Source organism: Schistocerca americana, chromosome 1 (genome assembly GCF_021461395.2).
Source record: "Schistocerca americana isolate TAMUIC-IGC-003095 chromosome 1, iqSchAmer2.1, whole genome shotgun sequence".
NCBI lineage: Eukaryota > Metazoa > Arthropoda > Insecta > Orthoptera > Acrididae > Schistocerca > Schistocerca americana.
The window spans coordinates 1,108,827,787-1,108,850,362 of NC_060119.1; the positions used below are offsets into that span (position 1 = coordinate 1,108,827,787).

Here is a 22,576-nt window from a genome sequence, read left to right on the forward strand (position 1 = left end):
AGCTCTCCTACGAAGAAGAAGTTCAAAACCACACCCTCAGCCGGATTCGTGATTTCCTGTCAAGAAGGTCGCAGTTCGTAGTAATAGACGGCAAATCATCGAGTAAAACTGAAGTGATATCAGGAGTTCCCCAGGGAAGCGCCCTGGGACCTCTGCTGTTCCTGATCTATATAAATGACCTGGGTGACAATCTAAGCAGTTCTCTTAGGTTTTTCACAGATAATGCTGTAATTTACCGTCTAGTAAGGTCATCCGAAGACCAGTATCAGTTGCAAAGCGATTTAGAAAAGATTGCTGTATGGTGTGGCAGGTGGCAGTTGACGCTAAATAACGAAAAGTGTGAGGTGATCCACATGAGTTCCAAAAGAAATCCGCCGGCCGCGGTGGTCTCGCGGTTAAGGTGCTCAGTCCGGAACCGCGCGACTGCTACGGTCGCAGGTTCGAATCCTGCCTCGGGCATGGATGTGTGTGATGTCCTTAGGTTAGTTAGATTTAAGTAGTTCTAAGTTCTAGGGGACTCATGACCCCAGAAGTTAAGTCCCATAGTGCTGACAGCCAAAAGAAATCCGTTGGAATTTGATTACTCGATAAATAGTACAATTCTCAAGGCTGTCAATTCAACTAAGTACCTGGGTGTTAGAATTACGAACAACTTCAGTTGGAAAGACCACATAGATAATATTGTGAGGAAGGCGAGCCAAACGTTGCGTTTCATTGGCAGGACACTTAGAAGATGCAACAAGTCCACTAAAGAGACAGCTTACGCTACACTCGTTCGTCCTCTGTTAGAATATTGCTGCGCGGTGTGGGATCCTTACCATGTGGGATTGACGGAGGACATCGAAAGGGTGCAAAAAAGGGCAGCTCGTTTTGTATTATCACGTAATAGGGGAGAGAGTGTGGCAGATATGATATGCGAGTTGGGATGGAAGTCATTAAAGCAAAGACGTTTTTCGTCGCAGCGAGTTCTATTTACGAAATTTCAATCACCAACTTCCTCCTCCGAATGCGAAAATATTTTGTTGAGCTCAACCTACATATGTAGGAACGATCATCAAAATAAAATAAATCAGAGCTCGAACAGAAAGGTTTACGTGTTCGTTTTTCCCGCGCGCTGTTCGGGAGTGGAATGGTACAGAGATAGTATGATTGTGGTTCGATGAACCCTCTGCCAAGCACTTAAATGTGAATTGCAGAGTAATCATGTAGATGTAAAGTCATGGCGACGGTCCTCTGGGACCCCAAAGGAGTTATGCTGCTTTATGTCCTCCCTCATGGTGCAACAATCAGTTCGGAACTGTGCTGTGCTGACCCCAGGATATTAATGAAACTATTTCAACGTGATCGTCGCCACAAAAATTTGCAAACGAAACTATGCTCCGTGACAACGAAACGCCTCACAGAACACTGCGCGCCTGAGAGCAGCTCACAAAACGTCATTGAACTGTTCTTCAAATGTTCAAATGTGTGTGCATTACTAAGAGACCAAACTGCTGAGGTCATCGGTACCTAGACTTACACACTACTTAAAGTAGCCTATGCTAAGAACAAAAGACACATCCATGCCCCGAGGGAGGACTCGATCCTCCGGCGGGAGGGGTCACGCAATCCGTGACATGGCGCCTCAAACCCCGCGGCCACTCCGCGCGGCGACTGTTCCTCATCCACCTTACAGCCCGGATCTCGCATCTTCCGAGACTTTCATCTGTTTGGCCCTGTGAACGATGCACTCCGCAGGAAGCAGTACGTGCATGGTGGACATGTTACTGATGCAGCAAGACACTGGCTCCATCGTCGACCAGTTGAGTGATGTTGTTGTTGTTGTCTTCAGTCCTGACACTGGTTTGATGCAGCTCTCGATGCTACTCTATCCTGGGCAAGCTTCTTCATCTCCCAGTACTTACTGCAACCTACATCCTTCTGAATCTGCTTAGTGTATTCATCTATTGGTCTCACTCTACGATTCTTACCCTCCACGCTGCCCTCCAATGCTAAATTAGTGATCCCTTGATGCCTCAGAACATGTCCTACCAACAGGTCCCTTCTTCTTGTCAAGTTGTGCCTCAAACTCATCCCCAATTCGATTCAATACCTCCTCATTAGTTATGTGATCTACCCATCTAATCTTCAGCATTCTTCTGTAGCACCACGTTTCAAAAGCTTCTATTCTCTTCTTGTCTAAACTATTTATCGTCCATTTTTCACTTCCATACATGGCTACATTCCATACAAATGCTTTAAGAAACGACTTCCTGACACTTAAATCTATACTCGATGTTAACAAATTTCTCTTCCTCAGAAACGCTTTCCTTCCCATTGCCAGTCTACATTTTATATCCTCTCTACTTCGACCATCATCAGTTATTTTGCTTCCCAAATAGCAAAACTCATTTACTACTGTAAGCGTCTCATTTCCTAATCTAATTCCCTCAGCATCACCCGACTTAATTCGATTACATTCCATTATCCTCGTTTTGCTTTTGTTGATGTTCATCTTATATCCTCCTTTCAAGACACTGTCCATTCCATTCAACTGCTCTTCCAAGTCCTTTGCTGTCTCTGACAGAACTACAATGTCATCGGCGAACCTCAAAGTTTTTATTTCTTCTCCATGGATTGTAATACCTACTCCGAATTTTTCTTTTGTTTCCTTTACTGCTTGCTCAATATACAGATTGAATAACATCGGGGAGAGGCTACAACCCTGTCTCACTCCCTTCCCAACCACTGCTTTCCTTTCATGCCCCTCGACTCTTATAACTGCCATCTGGTTTCTGTACAAATTGTAAATGGCCTTTCTCTCCCTGTATTTTACCCCTGCCACCTTTTGAGTGATAACATGCGGGAATATGGGCCCTCCCAGTAAGGTGGCGTAAGGCTATCGCATTGAACGGAGATTATGTAGAAAAATAGAATTTTGTATCAGAAAAGAGTGGGACTATGCTGTACTGAAATTCTGAATAACACCATCCTGCTTTCAGAAACAAAGATGTTGCATTACTTATTGAACGCGCCTCGTACAATGCTTAAGGAAGCGTAACCAAGTACATATTGTTTTTCTGTCACTGAAGGAATGTATCCAGTTTCTTCTGAATGAGTCAGTATCCTCCAGCACAAATCCCGTAACGGAGCGGGCAAGGTGTCCCAGGAGGAATGATCAGTATTCAGGGATATTACAGGAACGATTATTAGAAGCAAAAAAAAAAAAAAAGAAATACAGTAAACAGGCGCTCTAAAATGCGTACTTTAAGAGCTATGAGCGCTTCAACTTCGATACTGTGAAATAGATTTCTTCTACTGCAAGCTCTTTGGTTTCCATGTCTTTGGAGGAGGCAGTATGAATCAAAACAAGAAAAATCCACTAAATATGGATTCTAAAATGCATACATTAAGAGTTGTGTGCACTTGTTCAGTAGCAGAGATGTGTTCAAAGTAGCGAAGACGAACAAATGCTCACAGCTCTTAAAGTACACATTCTAGAGACATTGTTTACTAGACTTTTTGCTTCCAATGGTGTACTAGGAGAAGACGGCGCGGGGTTTCAGAAATGCATTTTTACAGGAGGAACCAGAGCGTCGACAGAATTTCAGAGGTCGTTCTGGGATGTTTTCTGCCTATTTTGGCATAAGAGATCCGTGGTCTCCGGTAGCTCATTACAGTGTAATAATGTAACTGCAATTTATTCGTTTTGTTAGCCACAATTTCGTTTTTTTGTGAAAATGCTTTCACGACAGTGAAAAATCCAGTAAAACACAAAACACAGAGTTTTATGGTTTTTGTGTTTTAATCTTTCATTCAATCTCTGAAGGAGCTGAGGTAGATCTTTCAGCTATTTGTAGTTAATGCTGTTGTAGCTCTGTTTATTTTTGTTTGAAAGTTCTGACGTGATCACAAAAATTGTACATTTCACAATTAACGGGTTTCGTCATTGCTATCTTCAGATCTGTTATAAATAGAAAAACCGTCGTGTATCAAACTAAGTTCAATTAGCTAAAATAAAGTCTGCACAGATCTAGTGATACATAAGAACAATAAAAATATTAACATGATTAATAGCCATGTATGCCAGCCATATATACCATAAAAATATTCTGAATTAGGTATCAACGTCAAAATATGTATACCTAGGTACATACTAACTGCATGTCACACATCATCGAACGCATGTCTGATATCAAAGAAGCGTTCTGTTGTTGCGTCTGCTATATTGCACGCATCTGTCGCTTAATCTTAGAACTGGGTCGGCTGTTCTGTGGCTTCTCCAGAATCAGACTTGTTATTGTGGACTATATTGCTTTCTTCCACAAATTTTTGCGGTCTGTGGGTTATGACTGTTCCGAAATCTTTCTTTGTCACTGGGGGAAGGTAACTGGGATATACAAGTTGCAATTGCTTCTTGGTTTATCATGCGTCAAAATCACCGTGATTTTAGCTTGCTTCCATTAACAGGGACTGTTTTTACTTTTAAGTTGAACAAAGTTTTAGTTGAGCAAAGGTTTTAATGTGTTAGATATGTATAGTGTAGAAGTAATTTAAAATGTTGTCCTCCAATGCCGTCACTCCTTGGGACTGTGTTCCTTCCAATTATTACAGCAGAATTGTATTGGCATGTGCGTGTGAAAACACATCTGCCACTTCTCCATATGTCATTCCATTCTACCTCATACTACAGTCTTTCAGTGAAAGCGAGGAACATCTTTTTGCCAGTCGACGCTCCCATAAAAGTACCTGACTACCGCTATTTCCGTTACAGTAACCCATGGAACATTATTTTCCGTTATTTCGATTATTTTGCACCACATTCGTCGTTCGGTACTCGTCCGCTGGCGGACCCAAGACGAGTACCATGTGGCCATCAGTACATAACAGAGTGGAAATTTTCATGACCGAGAGAAAACTGACAACATGAGCTTCTTAGAAGTAGATATTCTCGATGTAGCAAAGCAGTTTAAATCACTCCATAGAGGCAACTTCAGTCAATATTACATACCAGTTAGATTTCTTTCAGAGTATGCTGATATAATAGCACGGTACTTAACGACCATATACAACCGTTCGCTCGAAGAAAGATCGGAACCTAAAGGTTGAAAAGTTGATTAGGTCACATCAATACTCAAGAAAGGAAGTAGGAGTAATCCGATGAATAATAGACCCGTATCACTGAAGTAGATTTGCGGTAGGATATTGGAATATATAATGTGTTCAAATTTTATGAATTACCTCTAAGAAAACGATCTGTTGACACAGTCAGCACTGATTCAGAAAAGTTTGTTCTTTTGAAATACAACTAGCTCCTTATTCCGACGAAGGAAAGAGTGCTATCGACAAGGGATCTCAAATTGATTCCATATTTCTATATTTTCAACAGGATGCTGATACCCTTCGTCACAAGCGGCTTGTAACCTAGTTGTGCCCGCATCTCGTGGTCGTGCGGTAGCGTTCTCGCTTCCCACGCCCGGGTTCCCGGGTTCGATTCCCGGCGGGGTCAGGGATTTTCTCTGCCTCGTGATGGCTGGGTGTTGTGTGCTGTCCTTAGGTTGGTTAGGTTTAAGTAGTTCTAAGTTCTAGGGGACTGATGGCCATAGATGTTAAGTCCCATAGTGCTCAGAGCCATTTGAACCATTTTAATCAAATTGCGTGCCAATGGGAGTATCGTCTTCGTTGTGCGACTGGATTCCTGATTTCCTGTCTGGAAGATCACAGTTCGTAGTAATTGACGGAAAGTAATTGACTAAAACAAAAGTGATATCTGGTGTTCCCCAGGAAAGTATAATAGGCCATCTGCGATTCCTAATCTATATAAACGATTTAGAAGACCATCTGAGGAGCCGTCTACGATTGTTTGTAGATGACGCTGTCGTTCACCGTTTAGCAAAGTCATCAGAAGATCAAAACCAATTGTAAAATGATGTAGACAGGAAAAGTGGTGTGAAAAGTCTCAGTTGAACCTAAATAATGAAAAGTGTGAGGTAATCCACAGGAGTACCAAAAGCAATCCGTAAAATTTCGGTTGTATAGTAAATAACACAAATCTAAAGACTACTCACAATTAAACTAAATACCTAAGAATTACAATTACAAACAATTTAAATTGGAACGATCGCAAAGATAATGCCGTGCGAAAGGCGAACAAAAGACTGAGTTTTATTGGCAGAAAAGTTAGAAATTGGAACAGCACTGCTAAAGAGACTTCAATACACTAGGCTTGTTCGTCCTCTGCTACCACATGGAACTGGAGGAGGATGTCGAAAAGTTCAGAGAAGGGCAGCTTGGTTTTTATTATCACGAAATAGGAGAGGGAGTGTCACGAATGTGATACACGAATTGTTGTTGCAGTCATTAAAACAAAGGCGTTTTGTCGTTGCGGCGAGATCTTTTCACGAAATTTCAACCTCCAACGTTCTCCGAATGCGAAAATATTTTGTTGGCATCCACCTACATATGGAGAAATGACCGTGGTAATCAAATAAATTAGAGCTCGCACGGAAAGATGTAAGTATTCGATTTTACCGCGCGCTGTTCTAGCGGTAGAGAAATAGTGTGAAAGTAGTTTCATGATGTGATTTGCAGAGTACACTGAGGTGACATGAGTCGTGGGATACCCCCTAATATCGTGCAGCAGCTCGACGTAGCATGGACTCAACAAGTCGTTTTTCAGTCCCCTGCAGAGATACTGAGCCATGCTGTCTCTATAGCCGTCCATAATTACGAAAGTGTTTCCTGTGCAAGATTTTGTGCTCGAACTGACCTTTCGATTATGTCCCATGAATGTTCAATACGATTCATGTCGGGCGGTCTGAGTGGTCAGGTCGTTCGCTCGAATTATTCAGAACGTGCTTCAAACCGATCGCGAACAACTGTGTTCCGGGGACATGGCACATTGTCATTCATTCAAATTCCATCGTTGTTTGGGAACTTGGAAGACTATGAGTGGGTGCAAATGGTTTCCAAGTAGCCAAACATAAATATTTCCAGGCCATTATCGGTTCATTTGGACAGAGGACCCTGTCTGTGCCACGTAAACACAGCTCACACCATTATGGTGCCACCACAAGCTTCACAGTGCCTTGACAAGTTGGGTTCGTGGTTTCGTGGAGTCTGTGCCATACTCGATCCGTATCATCATCTCGTGCCAACTGAAATCGGACTCTTCTGGACACAGGCGCTGCAGGTAATGTCGTGCTGTTAGTAAAGGCACTCGCATGGTCTTCAGCTGTCATAACCCATTAATGTTGAATTTCGCCGTACTATCCTAAATCAAGATGCACAAATTTTAACACTAACAGGCTTTTGTACTCAAACAAATGTCACATGTAATTACAAACTACACTACTGGCCATTAAAATTGCTACACCACGAAGGTGACGTGCTACAGACGCGAAATTTAACTGACAGGAAGAAGATGCTGTGATACGCAAGTGATTAGCTTTTCAAAGCATTCACACAAGGTTGCCGTCGGTGGCGACACCTACAACGTGCTGACATGAGGAACGGATCCAACCGATTTCTCACACGCAAATAACCGGCGTTGCCTGGTGAAACGTTGTTGTGTTGACTCGTGTAAGGAGGAGAAATGCGTACCATCACGTTTCCGACTTTGATAAAGGTCGGATTGTAGCTTATCGCGATTGCGGTTTATAGTATCGCGACATTGCTGCTCGCGTTGGTCGAGATCCAATGACTGTTAGCAGAATATGGAATCGGTGGGTTCAGGAGGGTAATACGGAACGCCGTGCTGGATCCCAACGGCCTCGTATCACTAGCAGTCGAGATGACAGGCATCTCATCCGCATGGCTGTAACGGATCGGGCAGTCACGTCTCGATCCCTGAGTCAACAGATGGGCAAGTTTGCAAGACTAAAACCATCTGCACGAACAGTTCGACGACGTTTGCAGCAGCATGGACTGTCAGCTCGCGGACCATGGCTGCGGTTACCCTTGACGCTGCATCGCAGACAGGAGCGCCTGCGACGGTGTACTCAACGACGAACCTGGGTGCATGAATGGCAAAACGTCATTTTGTCGGATGAATCCAGGTTCTGTTTACGGCATCGTGATGGTCGCATCCGTGTTTGGCGACATCGTAGTGAACGCACATTGGAAGCGTGTATTCGTGATCGCCATACTGGCGTATCACCCGGCGTGATGGTATGGGGTGCCATTGGTCACACGTCTCGGTCACCTCTTGTTCGCATTGACAGCACTTTGAACTGTGGACGTTACATTTCAGATGTTTTACCCTTCATTCGATCCCTGCAAAACCCTACATTTCAGCAGGATAACGCACGACCGCAAGTTGCAGGTCCTGTACGTGCCTTTCTGAATACAGAAAATGTTCTACTGCTTTCCTGGCCAGCACATTCTCCAGATCTCTCACCAGCTGAAAACGTCTGGTCAATGGTGGCCGAGCAACTGGCTCGTCACAATACGCCAGTCACTACTCTTGATGAACTGTGGTATCGTGTTGAACCTGCATGGGCAGCTGTACCTGTACACGCCATCCAAGCTCTGTTTGACTCGATGCCCAGAAGTATGAAGGCCGTTATTACGGCCAGAGGTGGTTGTTCTGGGTACTGATTTCTCAGGATCTATGCACCAAAATTGTGTGAAAATGTAATCACATGTCAGTTCTGGTATAATATATTTGTCCAATGAATACCCGTTTATCATCTGCATTTCTTCTTGTTGTAGCAATTTCAATGGCCAGTAGTGTATTTAGGAAAGTTAATCCAACAGCAATAGAGAGTTTTTTAAACCTTGTCAAGGAACAAAAGTGGCAGGATATTTATAGTGCCGATAACATAGATGATAAATACGAGGGTGGGAACTTTAATAGTGGCAACTACTTATTTACAGTTCGTACAAAATCGATACTTGTTTCAAAGTTTTACTGACTTTCGAAGTCGTCACCAGCTTTGTGTGTAATCCGTTGCCAGCGATGTGGAAATCGTAGGATACTCTTAGCAGGGCCAGTTGTGTTGACAGTTCGACCGGCACGGTCTGTTGCCCGACGAATCTGTAGCAGTTTTGAAGCGAATGCCGTGAAGTGTTTCCTTCAGTTTAGAAATAGAGTTGAACTTACGAGGGCTTACGTCAGTGGAGTAGAGTAGGTGGTACAGCACTTAGCAGCCCCATCAGTCAAACAAATCCAGTAACAGCTTGCACTGTACGTGCTCGAGCATTGCCCCGCAAAAAGATGGTCAGGTCATGCGGAAAGCAGCACAAGGTCGACGATATAAAGTCAGTTCGCAGTAAAAATATTTCTGTTCCTGATATGTCAGATACATGTACAGTATTTAACAGTCATTTTCTGAGCATTGCTGGTGAATTAAATAAAAATTTAGTTTATACATGGAATCATGTAACTTGCTTGACAAAGACCTTTCCGAGATTGATGTCTGAAATACTCCTCTGTGATACAGACAAGGGGAAGATTGAGTCAATAATTAAATCACCGAGGACTACGGACGCTCATGGATATGATGGAGTGCCTAACAGAATATTAAACTACCGTGCTCCACATGTTAGCCCTGTTTTTAGCCATATTTGTGATTTTTCGTTTAGGAATGTCTGTTCCCTGAACGCTTAAAGAACTCAATAGTAAAGCCACTTTATAAAAAGGGAGAAAGGATTAATGCAGACAATTTTAGACCTACTTCTGTGCCATCAGTGTTCGCTACAGTTATTGAATTGGCTGATTATGTAAGGGTAATTGATCATTTTATATCATACGATTTGCTATCAAATGTACAGTTTAGCTTTAGAAGTCGTTTAACAACTGAAAATGCTACATTCTCTTTTTTCTGTGAGGTGATGAATGGGTTAAAGAAGAGGTTTCGAATGCTAGTCATTTTTTTATTTAACTAAGGCATTTGATTGCGTTGATCACAAAATATTGCTCTAGAAGCTGGACCATTACAGAATACGGGGAGTAGCTAACTGAGGCGTTCAGACACTCGTTTTTCCCTCGCGCGACCTGCGAGTGGAACAGAGGGGGAAATATGACTTTGGCGAGAATTGTGCCCTCCGCCACACACCGCTTGGTGGCTAGCGGAGTATATATATGTAGATGTAGGTTGGTTCACCTCCTACTTTAGCAAAGCCAGCAAAAGGTCATTATTCACATTTTTGAGAATGGCTGTGGGGGGTGGGGGGGGGGGGGGGGGGGGCACAGGGAACAGTGTTGGGGGCCACTCCTGTTCCTTATTTATATAAATGATATGCCCTCTAGTATTACAGGTAACTCTAAAATATTTTTGTTTCCTGATGACACTAGCTTGGTAGTGAAGGATGTAGCGTGCAACATTGGCTCGGTTTCAAATAGTGCAGTTCATGACCTATATTCGTGTCTTGTAGAAAATAAACTAACGCTAAATGACAGCAAGACTCAGTTTTTACGGTTTCTATCACACAATTCAACAAAACCTGACGTTTTAATTTCACAGAATGGTCATATGATTAGTGAAACTGAACAATTCAAATTTCTAGACGTTCAGACAGATAGTAAACTGTCGTGGAAAGCCCCGTTCTGGATCTAGTTCAAAGGCTTACTGCTGCCAGTTTTACTATTCGAACGGTATCAGAAGTGAGTGATCATTCGACAAGAAAATTAGTCTACTTTGCTCATTTTCATTCGCTTATGCCGTATGATATTATATTTTGGGGTAACTCTTTCCATTCTAATAGGATAATTTTGGCTCAGAAACGGGCGGTTCGGGCGATGAGTGGTGTAAGTTCACGAACCTCTTGTCGACCCCTGTTCACTAGTCTGGTTATTTTTACATTGGCCTCTCAATATATATATATATTTCTTACTGTCATTTCTTGCTAACAATATTAGTTTATTCCCAAGAATAAGCAACTTTCACTCAGTTAATACTCGGCAGAAATCAAACCTGCATTTGGATCGGACTTCGTTAACACTTGTGCAGAAAAGTGTGCAGTATACTGCTGCATCCATTTCAATAAGCTACCACTCGAATTCAAAAATCGTAACAGTAATCCACGAGCTTTCATATCTAAAGGGAAGAGTTTCCTCATATTCACTATTTCTATTCTGCCGAGGAGTTCCTTGAAAAATTAAGCTGATTCTTGTTGTATTTGTTGACTGCGTTTACTTAAACTTATGGACTGACTCTTTTCGGGTTCATGAACATTTTATTTTTATCTGTTATTACTTTTATGTGGTAATTTCATGTACTGACACGTTCCATGACCTTGGAGATTTGCTCCTCAATTTGGCCCTACGGTACTTGACGTGTAAATAAATAGATAAATAAATAAATAAGTTCTTCGTGCGTCCAACTTTGATTTCTGCGGTTATTTCGCGCAGTGTTGTGTGGCAGTCAGCACTGACAACTCAAGGCAAACGCCGCTGCTCTCTGTCGTTAAGTGAGGTAATGTCTGAAAATTAGTCTTCTCGGTGCACTCATAACACTGTGGATATCAGAATATTGATTTCCCTAACGATTTCCGAAATGGACTGTACCGTGCAACTAGCTTCAATTCCGTGTTCAAAGTTTGTTAATTCCCGTGGTGCGGCCATAATAACGTCGGAAAGCTTTTTACAGGATTCACCTGAGTACAAATGACAGTTTCGCCAGTGTACTCCCTATACACCTTGTGTTTTCCGTCGTTATCTGTATATGTGCATATCGCTATTCCATGACTTTCGTCACCCATTGTATTGACGTAGATGTAGACGTAGATCTAGAAGAGCGGTGATTAGCGATTGACAACGATTATTTTATGTTGTGTGCTGGGGAGTGTATTGGGGTCCCAAGTTGCGCGGGATCCATAGGCCAGTGAGGTTAGTAACTGGACCTAACGGATAATCCAGCGTTGATTTTGGCTACGGTAGCCACCGACTTTCACAAGATTCAAACAAAGACTCCACAAGAAAAGAAAAAGTGCGTTACCCCTAATTGCAACGGATACTAAGCACGTTATGTAACAAAAGTCTATCTGAGAAATTTACAAGTGCAATATGAAGATCATTGTTAGAATTCCAGTGTAGTCTTCTCAGCGTTCATTGTTTCAGTTGTAAAGAATGACAAAAATTAATTAGATGAGTAGACTCATATGCATACAAAAGATATGCGATAGCACGCAGCTCGGAAACTTCAAATGAAGTGTCAGCTACATTCAAACTTTGTGAATGAACTGTTCGATACTCCGGACCATGACAACCCTCACTGAACCATCCGATACCCTCACAAAATTACACTATCCTGCAATCTGCCTCCTTAGAACATCCAAACGCTAGACAACTTTCACACAGTGTCGATAATGGTTTCTGCCGTCGTGGATCTTCGGCCACATCCGTAATGTAAAGCCCTAGTGTGTTTCTTTAATCGGAATTTAATGTAAAAATAAACACCACTCACGTATTAAGCTTGTTCCGACTGACCAATTGCTACTTACATGACAATATGAGAAACGATCCGTGATCGTAGGACTTCTAATCAACAGGTTGTTACTGTGAATAGGTGAACCCAGATGATGTCGTTGCTACATTGTTCAAGCAGCTCCTTATTTGGCCCTGCGTCCGGCCATCCTGATTTAAGTTTTCCATGTTTTCTCTAAATCGCTTTAGGCAATTGCTGGGATGGTTCCTTTGAAAGGGCACGTCCGACTTCCTTCACCATCCTTCCCTGATCCGATGGGACCGATGACCTCGCAGTTTGGGCCCCTCCTCCAGATCAACCAGTCAATCCTTATTTCGCCTCACAAGGCCAGAGTCGATCCTGCATCAGACCCTCCTATTTCAGAAAAAAATCTAAGGATGTGCCGGGCACCGGACCCTGTCCTTCCGCACCGAAAGTAGTGACGCTAACCATTCGGCTATGGAGGCGACCATAATGGGAATTTACCAGGTGAACCGGTATGAAATGAGCGTTTTTTTGTGAAAATGAGACACTAATTTTGAATTGAAAAGTAAAAACATTTTGTTCAAAGTGCTGACCATTGCTTTCTATACATTTTGACCACCTTCCTGGCAATTTGTGGACACCACGCCAATAGAAATGTTCGTCTTTTGAAGCAATTTTCGACTTCTTCGTAGGAATCGAAATGTTCCTCAGCCAATGCGTGTCCCATTGATGAAAACAAATGGTAGTCGGAAGGGGCCAAGTCTGGTGAATACGGCGGGTGGGGTAGCAGTTCCCAGCCAAGTGTTTTGATTGTATCCTGAACCAGTTTTGTTTTGTGTGCAGGTGCATTGTCGTGTAAAAAAATACTTTGCCACGTCTTCTGGTCCATTGTGGTCTCTTTTCGATCAATGCATAGTTCAAATTGATCATTTGTTGTCTGTAGCGATTAGTATTCACAGTTTCACCGGGTTTTAGAAGCTCATGATACACCACACCTTTCTGATCCCACCAAACACAGAGCACTGTCTTCTTGCCGAATCGATCTGGTTTTGCAGTCGATGTTGATGGTTGTCCCGGATTAACCCATGAATTTTCCCGTTTAGGATTCTTAAAATAAATCCATTCTTCATCGCCGGTAACAATTCGATGCAAAATTGATGTTCTTTCATGTCTTTGAAGCAAAATTTAACAAATGGTTTTTCGGTTTTCCATCTGTCTTTCATTCAGTTCAAGTGGCACCCATTTTCCACCTTTTGGATCTTTCCCATAGCTTTCAAACGGTCATAATTTGTTTGTTGTGCAACATTTAGCATTGCTGCCATTTGCTTCTGACTCAAAGTATCATCTTCATCCAATATTGCTTGCAATTCGGAATCTTCGAACTTTTTTGGTGGTCTTCCTCGTTCATTTCTTACATCAAAATCATTATTTCTGAACCGTTGAAACCATTTTTTGCATGTTGCTTCTGATAGAGCATGATCACCATATGCCTCGACAAGCATTCGAATGAAAACAAAAAATTAATGCTTTCCGCAAATTATTACTTTCTGGTATAAAATTCGACATTATTAACACGATGAAAACATATGATGGTGTTTGTTCCATGACTTGATGTATACTAAATATCTTTGACAGATGTCATACCACCCAAACAAAAAAAATTAAGGCTCGTTCACAACAAATGTTCCCTATCGACACATTTGTATCTTAGCGCACATTTCACACCGGTACAACTGCTGTCAAGGTATAAATACCACATACGATCTTTTAATACTTGGGACTTTACCAGGTACTGTTTGGAAGGAGATGTTTCCCTATGGGGTTTCATGTACGAGTTACCCGCGTTCGGACGACGAGGTGTCGGTTTGCACGCCAAGTACTGCTGAGAGTTTCACGCTGCTTTACATATTACCACATTGTACCGGCTGCCTTGTCTATCGCTCACATGACGCCCCTGAAGGTAGTATGGGCAACATTTCCAAAGCTACTGCGTCATTTTCTCTGGGGAGATCTTTACTTCTTTCGGTAGCTACTTTCAGATGAGGCCTCTGTTCTTGTTGTGGTGGTGGTCTTTATTCCGAAAATTGACTTTGGTGCAGATATCCACTCGAGTCTACCCTGTGGAAGTGTCTCCACCTCTGCGCAACTGTTGATACCTTCATCTACTTGAATGTGCTTACAGTTGTCAATCCTTGGTCTCGCCTACAGTTTTTACCCAACTTCCATCCAGTAGCTAATGCTTATTAACCTATCGTTTCTTTTAGTTAAGTTGTTTTTTTTCTAAGTTCATTACCGCCTCATTAATTATCAGACGTACCCGTCTTATCTTGAGCATTCTTTCTTAGCACCGCATCTCAGAAACAAGTAGTCTCTTCGTGTCACCTACTTTTCGTCACTTCTATATAAGGCAACACTCCAGACCGAAACTTATAGAAAATACTTCGTAACACTTATTTATATTCCGCCTTAACAAATTTCTCTTTTACAGAAATGCTTTCCTTGCTGTTGCAAATCTCAATTTTATATGCTCTTTGATCAGTGTCAGTTATTTTGCTGCGCAAATAGCAAACCTTGGCTACTACATTCGTCGTCTCAATACCGAATCAATTCCCTCCACATAGCACGATTTAATTCAACCATATCCCATTATCCGTATTTTACTTCTGATGATGTTCATCTTACAGCCACTTCTCAAAACACTACCATTTAAATTATTTTCCAACCCCTTTGTCGTTTCTGAGAGAATTACAGTGCCTCAGGCAAACTTTCAGACTTTTATTTCTTTTTCCTGAACTTATAATTCTTGTTTCGATTTCGTCCGTTGCGGTATTTCTCGCTTGTGATTCGTACAGACTGAATTACATGGGTACAGGTAACGAAATAGACATTTGGAAAAAGTGAAAATCAGGAAGAAGAAAAAATAGAAAAAAAATAGAGAGGTCGAGGTTGAAGAAGATACGCAGTTCTGGCAGGTTTCAGGAAAGAAATATAGTATTGTACTAAGAACAAGGGGAAACAGAAGGGAACGAGACGATGTGATAAAACCGGTCTTTTGCCACACTAAGGTATGATAGTGTGATGATCACACAACTTATGTCACACCATAAATTCAAGTTAGCAGTTTTTGAAACGGTATTTGAACAAAGGAAATATATTTCTCTAGAAAACTAATATAAAAGGAGGTGACAGAATATTAATTTGTATTGTGACAGAGCGTACCATATGCTATCCTGAGCGCTGGAAAAGAAAGTCAGGAACGTCGGCGAAGAAGACGCGACCCACAAGTGTGATATTCACTTAATTAGACTGTGAGCTCTTAGATACTTTTCAACGGGAATTTTAAAGTACTCCAGATTATTTTCGTCAGAGAGACGACATCGACGTTTTGCGATCTTGGTTAATTTGGGCGTGGGAGAGCGACATCACACACGAAGCTATGCTCATTCCTGTTACACCAGAGACTATCTTTATCAACTCTGTTGCCCTGTGCACTCAGGACAAAGACCCTCAGAGAGGGAGATATTCCGTCCGTCGCTTTCATGAAACATTTCATGCATAAAGGGAATGCAGTAGTTATTACAGCACCAGAATAATTGAAAAATGTACTCATAATATCATTCTAGATTGATCAATATGAAGCATCCTCAAATGTTATTATGGAAAAAGAAAACAAACATGGAGCTCGTGCAAGATTCTCTCGCGAGTGTATTGGCGCTCACTGAATGTCAGTTTAGGAAGGCGGTGGCTGCAAATATGTTGATGTATATGGTGCTGTTTGGTTTTTCACGTAAAAAAGATCCGTAATATGTATACATTATCTGGCCCGATGGATTATACGGACTGTTTCTATAATGTAAATATATACTAATTATAAATCAGTTCCTTGGTCACGGTTATGGTGAAAAATGACAGGAGTGTATGACATAACCTCTAACTGTCATAATTGTTTTGTGTTTTGTGACAGATGTGTATGTCATATAGTGCCGTCCTAATATATAAACATCCCCACATCAGAGAAAAAAGTAAACCTTTTAATGAATCATGTTTAAACTGTTGGCTGTGTTAGACACAAATGTCAGGTGAACATAGTGATAAAGTTCTGCGTTCTTCAAAACGCACGGACTTGCCGATTTCTCGGCGAATTTTAGAATAACAATTGCTCTTTCTGGGTAATTGTGGGTGCATTAATATCGTTTGAGACACACATTGATATACAAGAGTTCCCCAAAATTCTAAACGAAGGAACTACAATAAACCATATATTTTTTACTCTTGTTAAGAGAGGTGTATTGTTAGACAGGGAGGTGAACTGGTTATATTTTGTAAAAGAAATAATTTTCTTTGGGGACACTAATTTCTCCATCACACGTTAGAATTTTGCTTAGTGAATAATCATTTCCAGTAACTATGTAGTTAAAATTCTTTCGCCAAATAAATTGATGGGTCTGTACATTTTTTGGAGTTCTGCAAAATATATTATACAGATAAACACAGGAAAACATGGAGCAAGGGACAGATGACCTGGTAGTTTGGTCCATTTTTAGCATCCAGCCAACCACCCAAAACATGGAGCTATGTATAAGATAAATAGTAAAACTAAACTAACACACACACACACACACACACACACACTCTCTCTCTCTCTCTCTCTCTCTCTCTCTCTCTCTCTCTCTCTCTCTCTCTCTCTCTCTCTCACACACACACACACACACACACACACACACACACACACACACACACACAAACACGAGAAAAAGAATTAATTATTTTGGTGTGGTTTAATACTTTTGGTTGTGTGTTACTTGCATCTGTTTACTTCAGTAATTAATTTTTGTTTCCAGTTGGCCCTGACGGGCAGACCTGAACTTTATATGAAGTCCAACCGGTCTTCTCATTCGTCAGACACAAGTTCAGCATATAGTGGCTCGGACACAATGGCAAGTGTGCAGAGCTCATTAGATGCTGATGAAGTGGATCTGTCTGGTCTCATAGAGTCTATCGTTGACTCAGATGAAGAAGAGGATCTTGCAGAAAGTATTGATGTGAGTACCAACAAGTATACACATACTGTGTTTGTGTTTCTTCAGTAATCAGTGGACGTCATGTGAAACAGTGTGTGTACTGACACACATGCAGTGTATGATGCCATGCCAAAAGCATAAACAAGTGTGTTCATGAATTCATGTGAATTTGATATTAGTTTAAGTCACCTGTTTCAAGTGTTTTGCAGTCTGGATTATTGTTATCCCTCATTAGAATTATTTAAAATATGTACTGAATTGTAAGCCCTTGTGGAAATCTTAAAAACATATTTTGGAATTTTTATAACTATCTGATTTACATCTTCAACTAAAATTTTAATTTTTTATTGCAGAGCCTCACAGTTCGTGACACTGTTAGAGAGTGCCTCGAAAAAGACCCAACGGAGAGAACAGATGAAGATGTTGAGATATTACTAGAATTTACACAGCACCTGAAGGCATTCACTAATATGACTTTGGCAGTTCGACGAGCATTATGTAATGTTATGGTATGTTGTGATATTAGCAGAGTGCATTGATTCTTTTCATGAAAAGTGATTGTTTTTGTTTGCTTCTGTAATGTGTTACACATATTCATTTCTTCCAAAGTTTAATAAGGCTGTGTATGAATGTGTTGGAGGAGCACAACAGTAGATTAATGCTAGAAAACTTTTAATGCTTTTTGCAGGTTTTTGCCGTCGTGGAAAAAGCTGGTACAATTGTCATGAATGATGGGGAAGAGCTGGACTCGTGGAGTGTTCTCATCAATGGCCATGTCGAAGTCGAACACTCAAATGGTGAAACAGAGCAGCTTCAAGTTGGTGACAGGTCAGTGTGCTAAAATGAAATGCTTCTCCAGTGACTGTTTCTGAAGCACGTAGAGCTTTTGAAGATTTTATTTATGTAAGAAGTCAGAAGGCGGTTTTTGTAACAGGAGAGCTCTACATTAGCCTTCAAATATAGGCTCTTTTTAAGTAAATATGTGTGTTTATGCTACGAGTATATCAGTTGTCTCTGCATGTTTGTGTGTTAGTGTGTAGAATTGTGAATTGATATACCTTTGGGTATCTATGATTTGATTTCAGTAAAGATGTGGGAGTGCATTGTAAATTGGGCAATTGACTGTATCAAAAGAAAAAAATCCATTGAAAAATTTGTTGCATTCACAGTGAGTCAGATGAGGTAGCCAGTAATTACTGTTTGCCACTCAGATATATTTAGTCACTATGCTGTTTTGAATGGATTTTTCTGTTTAGGAAAGGAAAAAAAAGTATTTTAGTGGTTAAGAGATGCATGAAGTGCCCTATCACATTTATAATCCATTTGATTGGTGATTATTTTGGTTTTTATGTCATCTGACCCTACATGTAGATTTCCGATTTAATAATTGTATGGTTAAAATCACAGTAGTTTATCAACAAATGATCATATCCTGTAAGCCGTGTAGCAAAAGTACTGAGAAGCTTACATCTTTGGTACGGTATCATTATGGATAAAATTTTGCCATCTGTCACACAGACTACAACAAACTTGCTGCATAACCCATGAAAGGTGTTGGAATAAAGAGCAAAGCTCACTTACAAATCCACAATAGTGGCAAAATGTAGTAGGCCTAATAAGAACTGATCACGCTTTGCTTAATATTTATTTTCACATAAACACCAACTGAGCAAGACTATTGACGTAGATATTATGTGGAGAATTTATTACGTGCTAGAAATGCAGACAGATATTGATAACCAAATAATTAGGGACACTTTTAAGCTTTCTGATGCAATGGATGAAAGAGTGTATTTGTGAATTGCATAGAGTATTTCTTTCTTTTTTGAGCAGTACCCTCTCTTTGAGAGTACATTTGAATTTCTCTACAACCATCTCTGCAAATTTCTGTATCTGCTAATACAATAAAAATATTGGGTTATGAATACCTCCATACTTGCATACAGTTCTCTTTCTGTAATGTAGTTTAGCTCTTCATTTAACATAGTTCAGCTTTTCCTAAACTCTTTTGAACAGCTAATATGTAATAATGTATGTTTTAATATTACTGAGACGTCAGATTGTAAATGAAGATCAAAAATATGTTTGTAGTTTCGGCATCTTGCCAACAATGGATCGTCTGTATCACAAAGGAGTAATGAGAACACGTGTTGACGACTGCCAGTTTGTCTGCGTAACACAAGCAGATTACTGCAGAATTCAGCTCCAAGGACAGGAGAATACAAGAAGGCATGAAGAAGCAGGGAGGCTAGTCTTGGTAACAGAGCAGAGAGGGGCCCCAGATGGGTCTCGCCGTGGCCACATTGCTATAAGGGTAAGTGGATAATTTCTACCCAACAGTGCCAGCTGTGGTATCATCAAAGGTGGAAGTGGTTACTTGGTTTTGTTTGCACTGTAGCATTCTCCCAAGTAGAGTCCTATAACCTGATTCAGTACTGCAAACACTACTGAAAACAGGAAAAGAAAACTTCTTTTTTTTTTCTGTCTCTTCCTGCTCAAGCCAGTATACTGATGCTTGTGCTCACATGATCCAGTGTTGATTGCACTGTCAGTGGATCATTGCCAACTGAAAAATAATATACTGTGAATGCCAGTCCTCATCAAAGCGTCTCCCTTCCTGCAGTTATCACATATTTTAAAGTATAAGATTACAAAAAAGGTAGATTGCTATTCACCATATAGCAGATATGTTGAGTCGCAGATTGGCACAACAAAAAGACTGTTAAACATGTAATCTTTCGCCCAGAAGGGGCCCGTCCGAGGCCATCTCTGCTATATGGCGAGTAGCAATCTATCCTTTTAGTAATATTGTCATTATTCCATCCTCAATTTTTCATTGTTTGATACTATGTCCCAATAGCTTAAACATTATCATGTGAATTGTATTTTACCTTAGCCTTTGTTCTGGCAGGGATATAGTTGTTGGTATATTGTTGTTGTTATGAATTTTACCCTTAACAAGATTTAGAAAGACTTACATGGTATTTAAATTTATATGTTATTTACAGCAGTTTGAGCACAGTTTCCTTGCCAAAATTTTGTTTGTTTCACACACTGTAGAAATTTTATTTAACTAATACTAAAAAAATGTTTCAAACAATGGAATATGTGTCCTTACATCTGAGCCATAATACACAAGATAACTAGCAGTTGAGGACTACACCTCATCTAGCGAATTATGTAGAGGATGGGCATGTATTATTCTGTTTCTTGTGATGTGGATTATTGTAAAAGATGTCCACACTTTTAGTAAGCAGCTTTTGAATTAGCTTTCTCACTATACGTTTTGGAAAATTTCGCTTTTCGTTTCTGAATAATGATGTAGTATGACTTTGTTTAATATATCATACGTAACCACAAAATGAAAATTGAATGACAGGTTCATGCACAAGAAATTACCACCAACTAGCATTTTTGTTAAATTTCCTTTACACACTATTATTTCACTCGTGTTTATGCGCAACACAACGTGTGGATCCTCTCCTCCTCTAAATAAGTCATTGCTCACCTGAAGTGCGAAGCCTTGTTCCGTTTTTTGTATGGGAGTGTAATATAGATTAATATTAATACTCACCACATAGAGGAGGCACTGAGTCGCAGAACAATAATTATTATTTTACTACTAGTACTACTAATACACCTACTACTTTTCATTGTAGTTGCGTTTTGCCTCTATTAATATGAAAACTTGTTTCTATGTTAATTCGTTTTCCATAATGTGCATCAGAAATCTGAAGTATTTCAGATTTGGCGACTTTGTAAATTATTCATAATACTGGAGAGGGGGCAGGAGGGGAGTGGGAAATGCTGCCTGGTAGCACATTTATTTGACCCTTTAGTTGATGTGTAGAGTATTAGAGGCATTGTAATTTTGATTTAGGGTAAACAGCTCCTCTGTGTTGATCCCATTCTTTTGTAATCTGAGATAATATTCCTGCTCAACTACTAGATCTTGGACATTAATTATGATGTCTTCAATATCAACACTGAAACATCTGTCTACTCTAACAGTGAACTTTCATACTGCCACAAAGACATATTAGCAGTTGAATTGCTTGTGTACAGTGATAGCTAATGACACATGCTTCATTTGGCTGGAATGCAGTGTAACCTATCATATGCCCTGTCTTAGTTGCATCTGGAGCTGCAACTAGTATTTTTACACGTTAGTCAGGAGTAAGTATATACCACAGAATTCCATGCAATATAAAAATTATGTAGCTAAAAAAGAAGAAAGATATCTGCCATTTGGTCAAGAAAGTTTAATGACTGTTAGAAACAGTAAATGTGTTTACATTGGAAGATTATTGTATTGCCAGATGGACATTAAATTTCATATTAATGAAGTGTTTACTTCAGTGTCTCACTGTATCGAGATTAATACAGTGAAGGTAGAACAAACCATGGAATGAGAAAAGACAACCACTCGGCACTCAATAAGTGTGTAGGCATTTCAAAACTCATAACATCCACGACAAATATCAGTCAGGTTTTCGAAAGCACCATAGTACAGCAACTGCATTAATCAAAGTAACTGATGACATTAAACATGCTATGGACAGACGTGAAGCTACCATCCTAACACTGCTTGACTTTAGCAAGGCTTTTGATACAGTTGACTTTGATATATTACTAATTAAAATGAAGCAGTTGAATTTCTCAAACAGCGCAATACACTGGTTCGACAGCTACCTCAAAAACAGAAGTCAACAAGTCATTTGTGGATCGGAAAAGTCATCATGGAAAAACGTGCGCTCCGGAGTTCCCCAAGGCTCCGTCCTTGGTCCATTACTCTTCTCACTGTACATCAATGATATTTCTTCAGTGATTCACTCCTGCAACTACCATCTATATGCCGACGACATCCAACTGTACATAAGTGCAAGCCCCAAGAACATTGCTGACGCAGTAGCGAGTATGAACGCAGATCTTTGCTCTGTTTCTCGATGGGCACGGAACCTAGGTCTGAAACTAAACCCCAAGAAATCCCAGGTCATACTTATATCTCATCCAAAGTTAATCAGTCGGTACTTTCGCGAAACAGTCCCTCAAATACTCCTCAATGGTACCCAACTACCATACCAAAAAACAGTAAAAGACCTTGGAATAATCTTGGATGAACACCTAAACTGGGAAGAACAAACAGTCACAGCTTGCCGGAAATCGCTCTCCTCCCTACATGCA

The 22,576-nt window shown here is 40.6% G+C and overlaps 1 protein-coding gene across 2 annotated transcripts in view; it reads left to right on the top strand.

The window, feature by feature from the left end:
- The window catches only part of LOC124618497 (rap guanine nucleotide exchange factor 2-like), a 423,194-nt gene that overhangs the window by 303,869 nt on the left and 96,749 nt on the right, over positions 1-22,576 (top strand). The window contains exons 1-5 of one of the 2 annotated variants that reach the window (XM_047145354.1): positions 16,111-16,224; positions 17,213-17,413; positions 17,746-17,901; positions 18,081-18,220; positions 19,484-19,706. In XM_047145354.1, the coding sequence (XP_047001310.1) occupies positions 16,177-16,224; positions 17,213-17,413; positions 17,746-17,901; positions 18,081-18,220; positions 19,484-19,706 (768 nt within the window). In that variant the 5' untranslated portion in view covers positions 16,111-16,176. Of the gene's footprint in view, positions 1-16,110; positions 16,225-17,212; positions 17,414-17,745; positions 17,902-18,080; positions 18,221-19,483; positions 19,707-22,576 lie in introns of those variants that run through there. The other variant, XM_047145353.1, reaches the window with a different exon arrangement.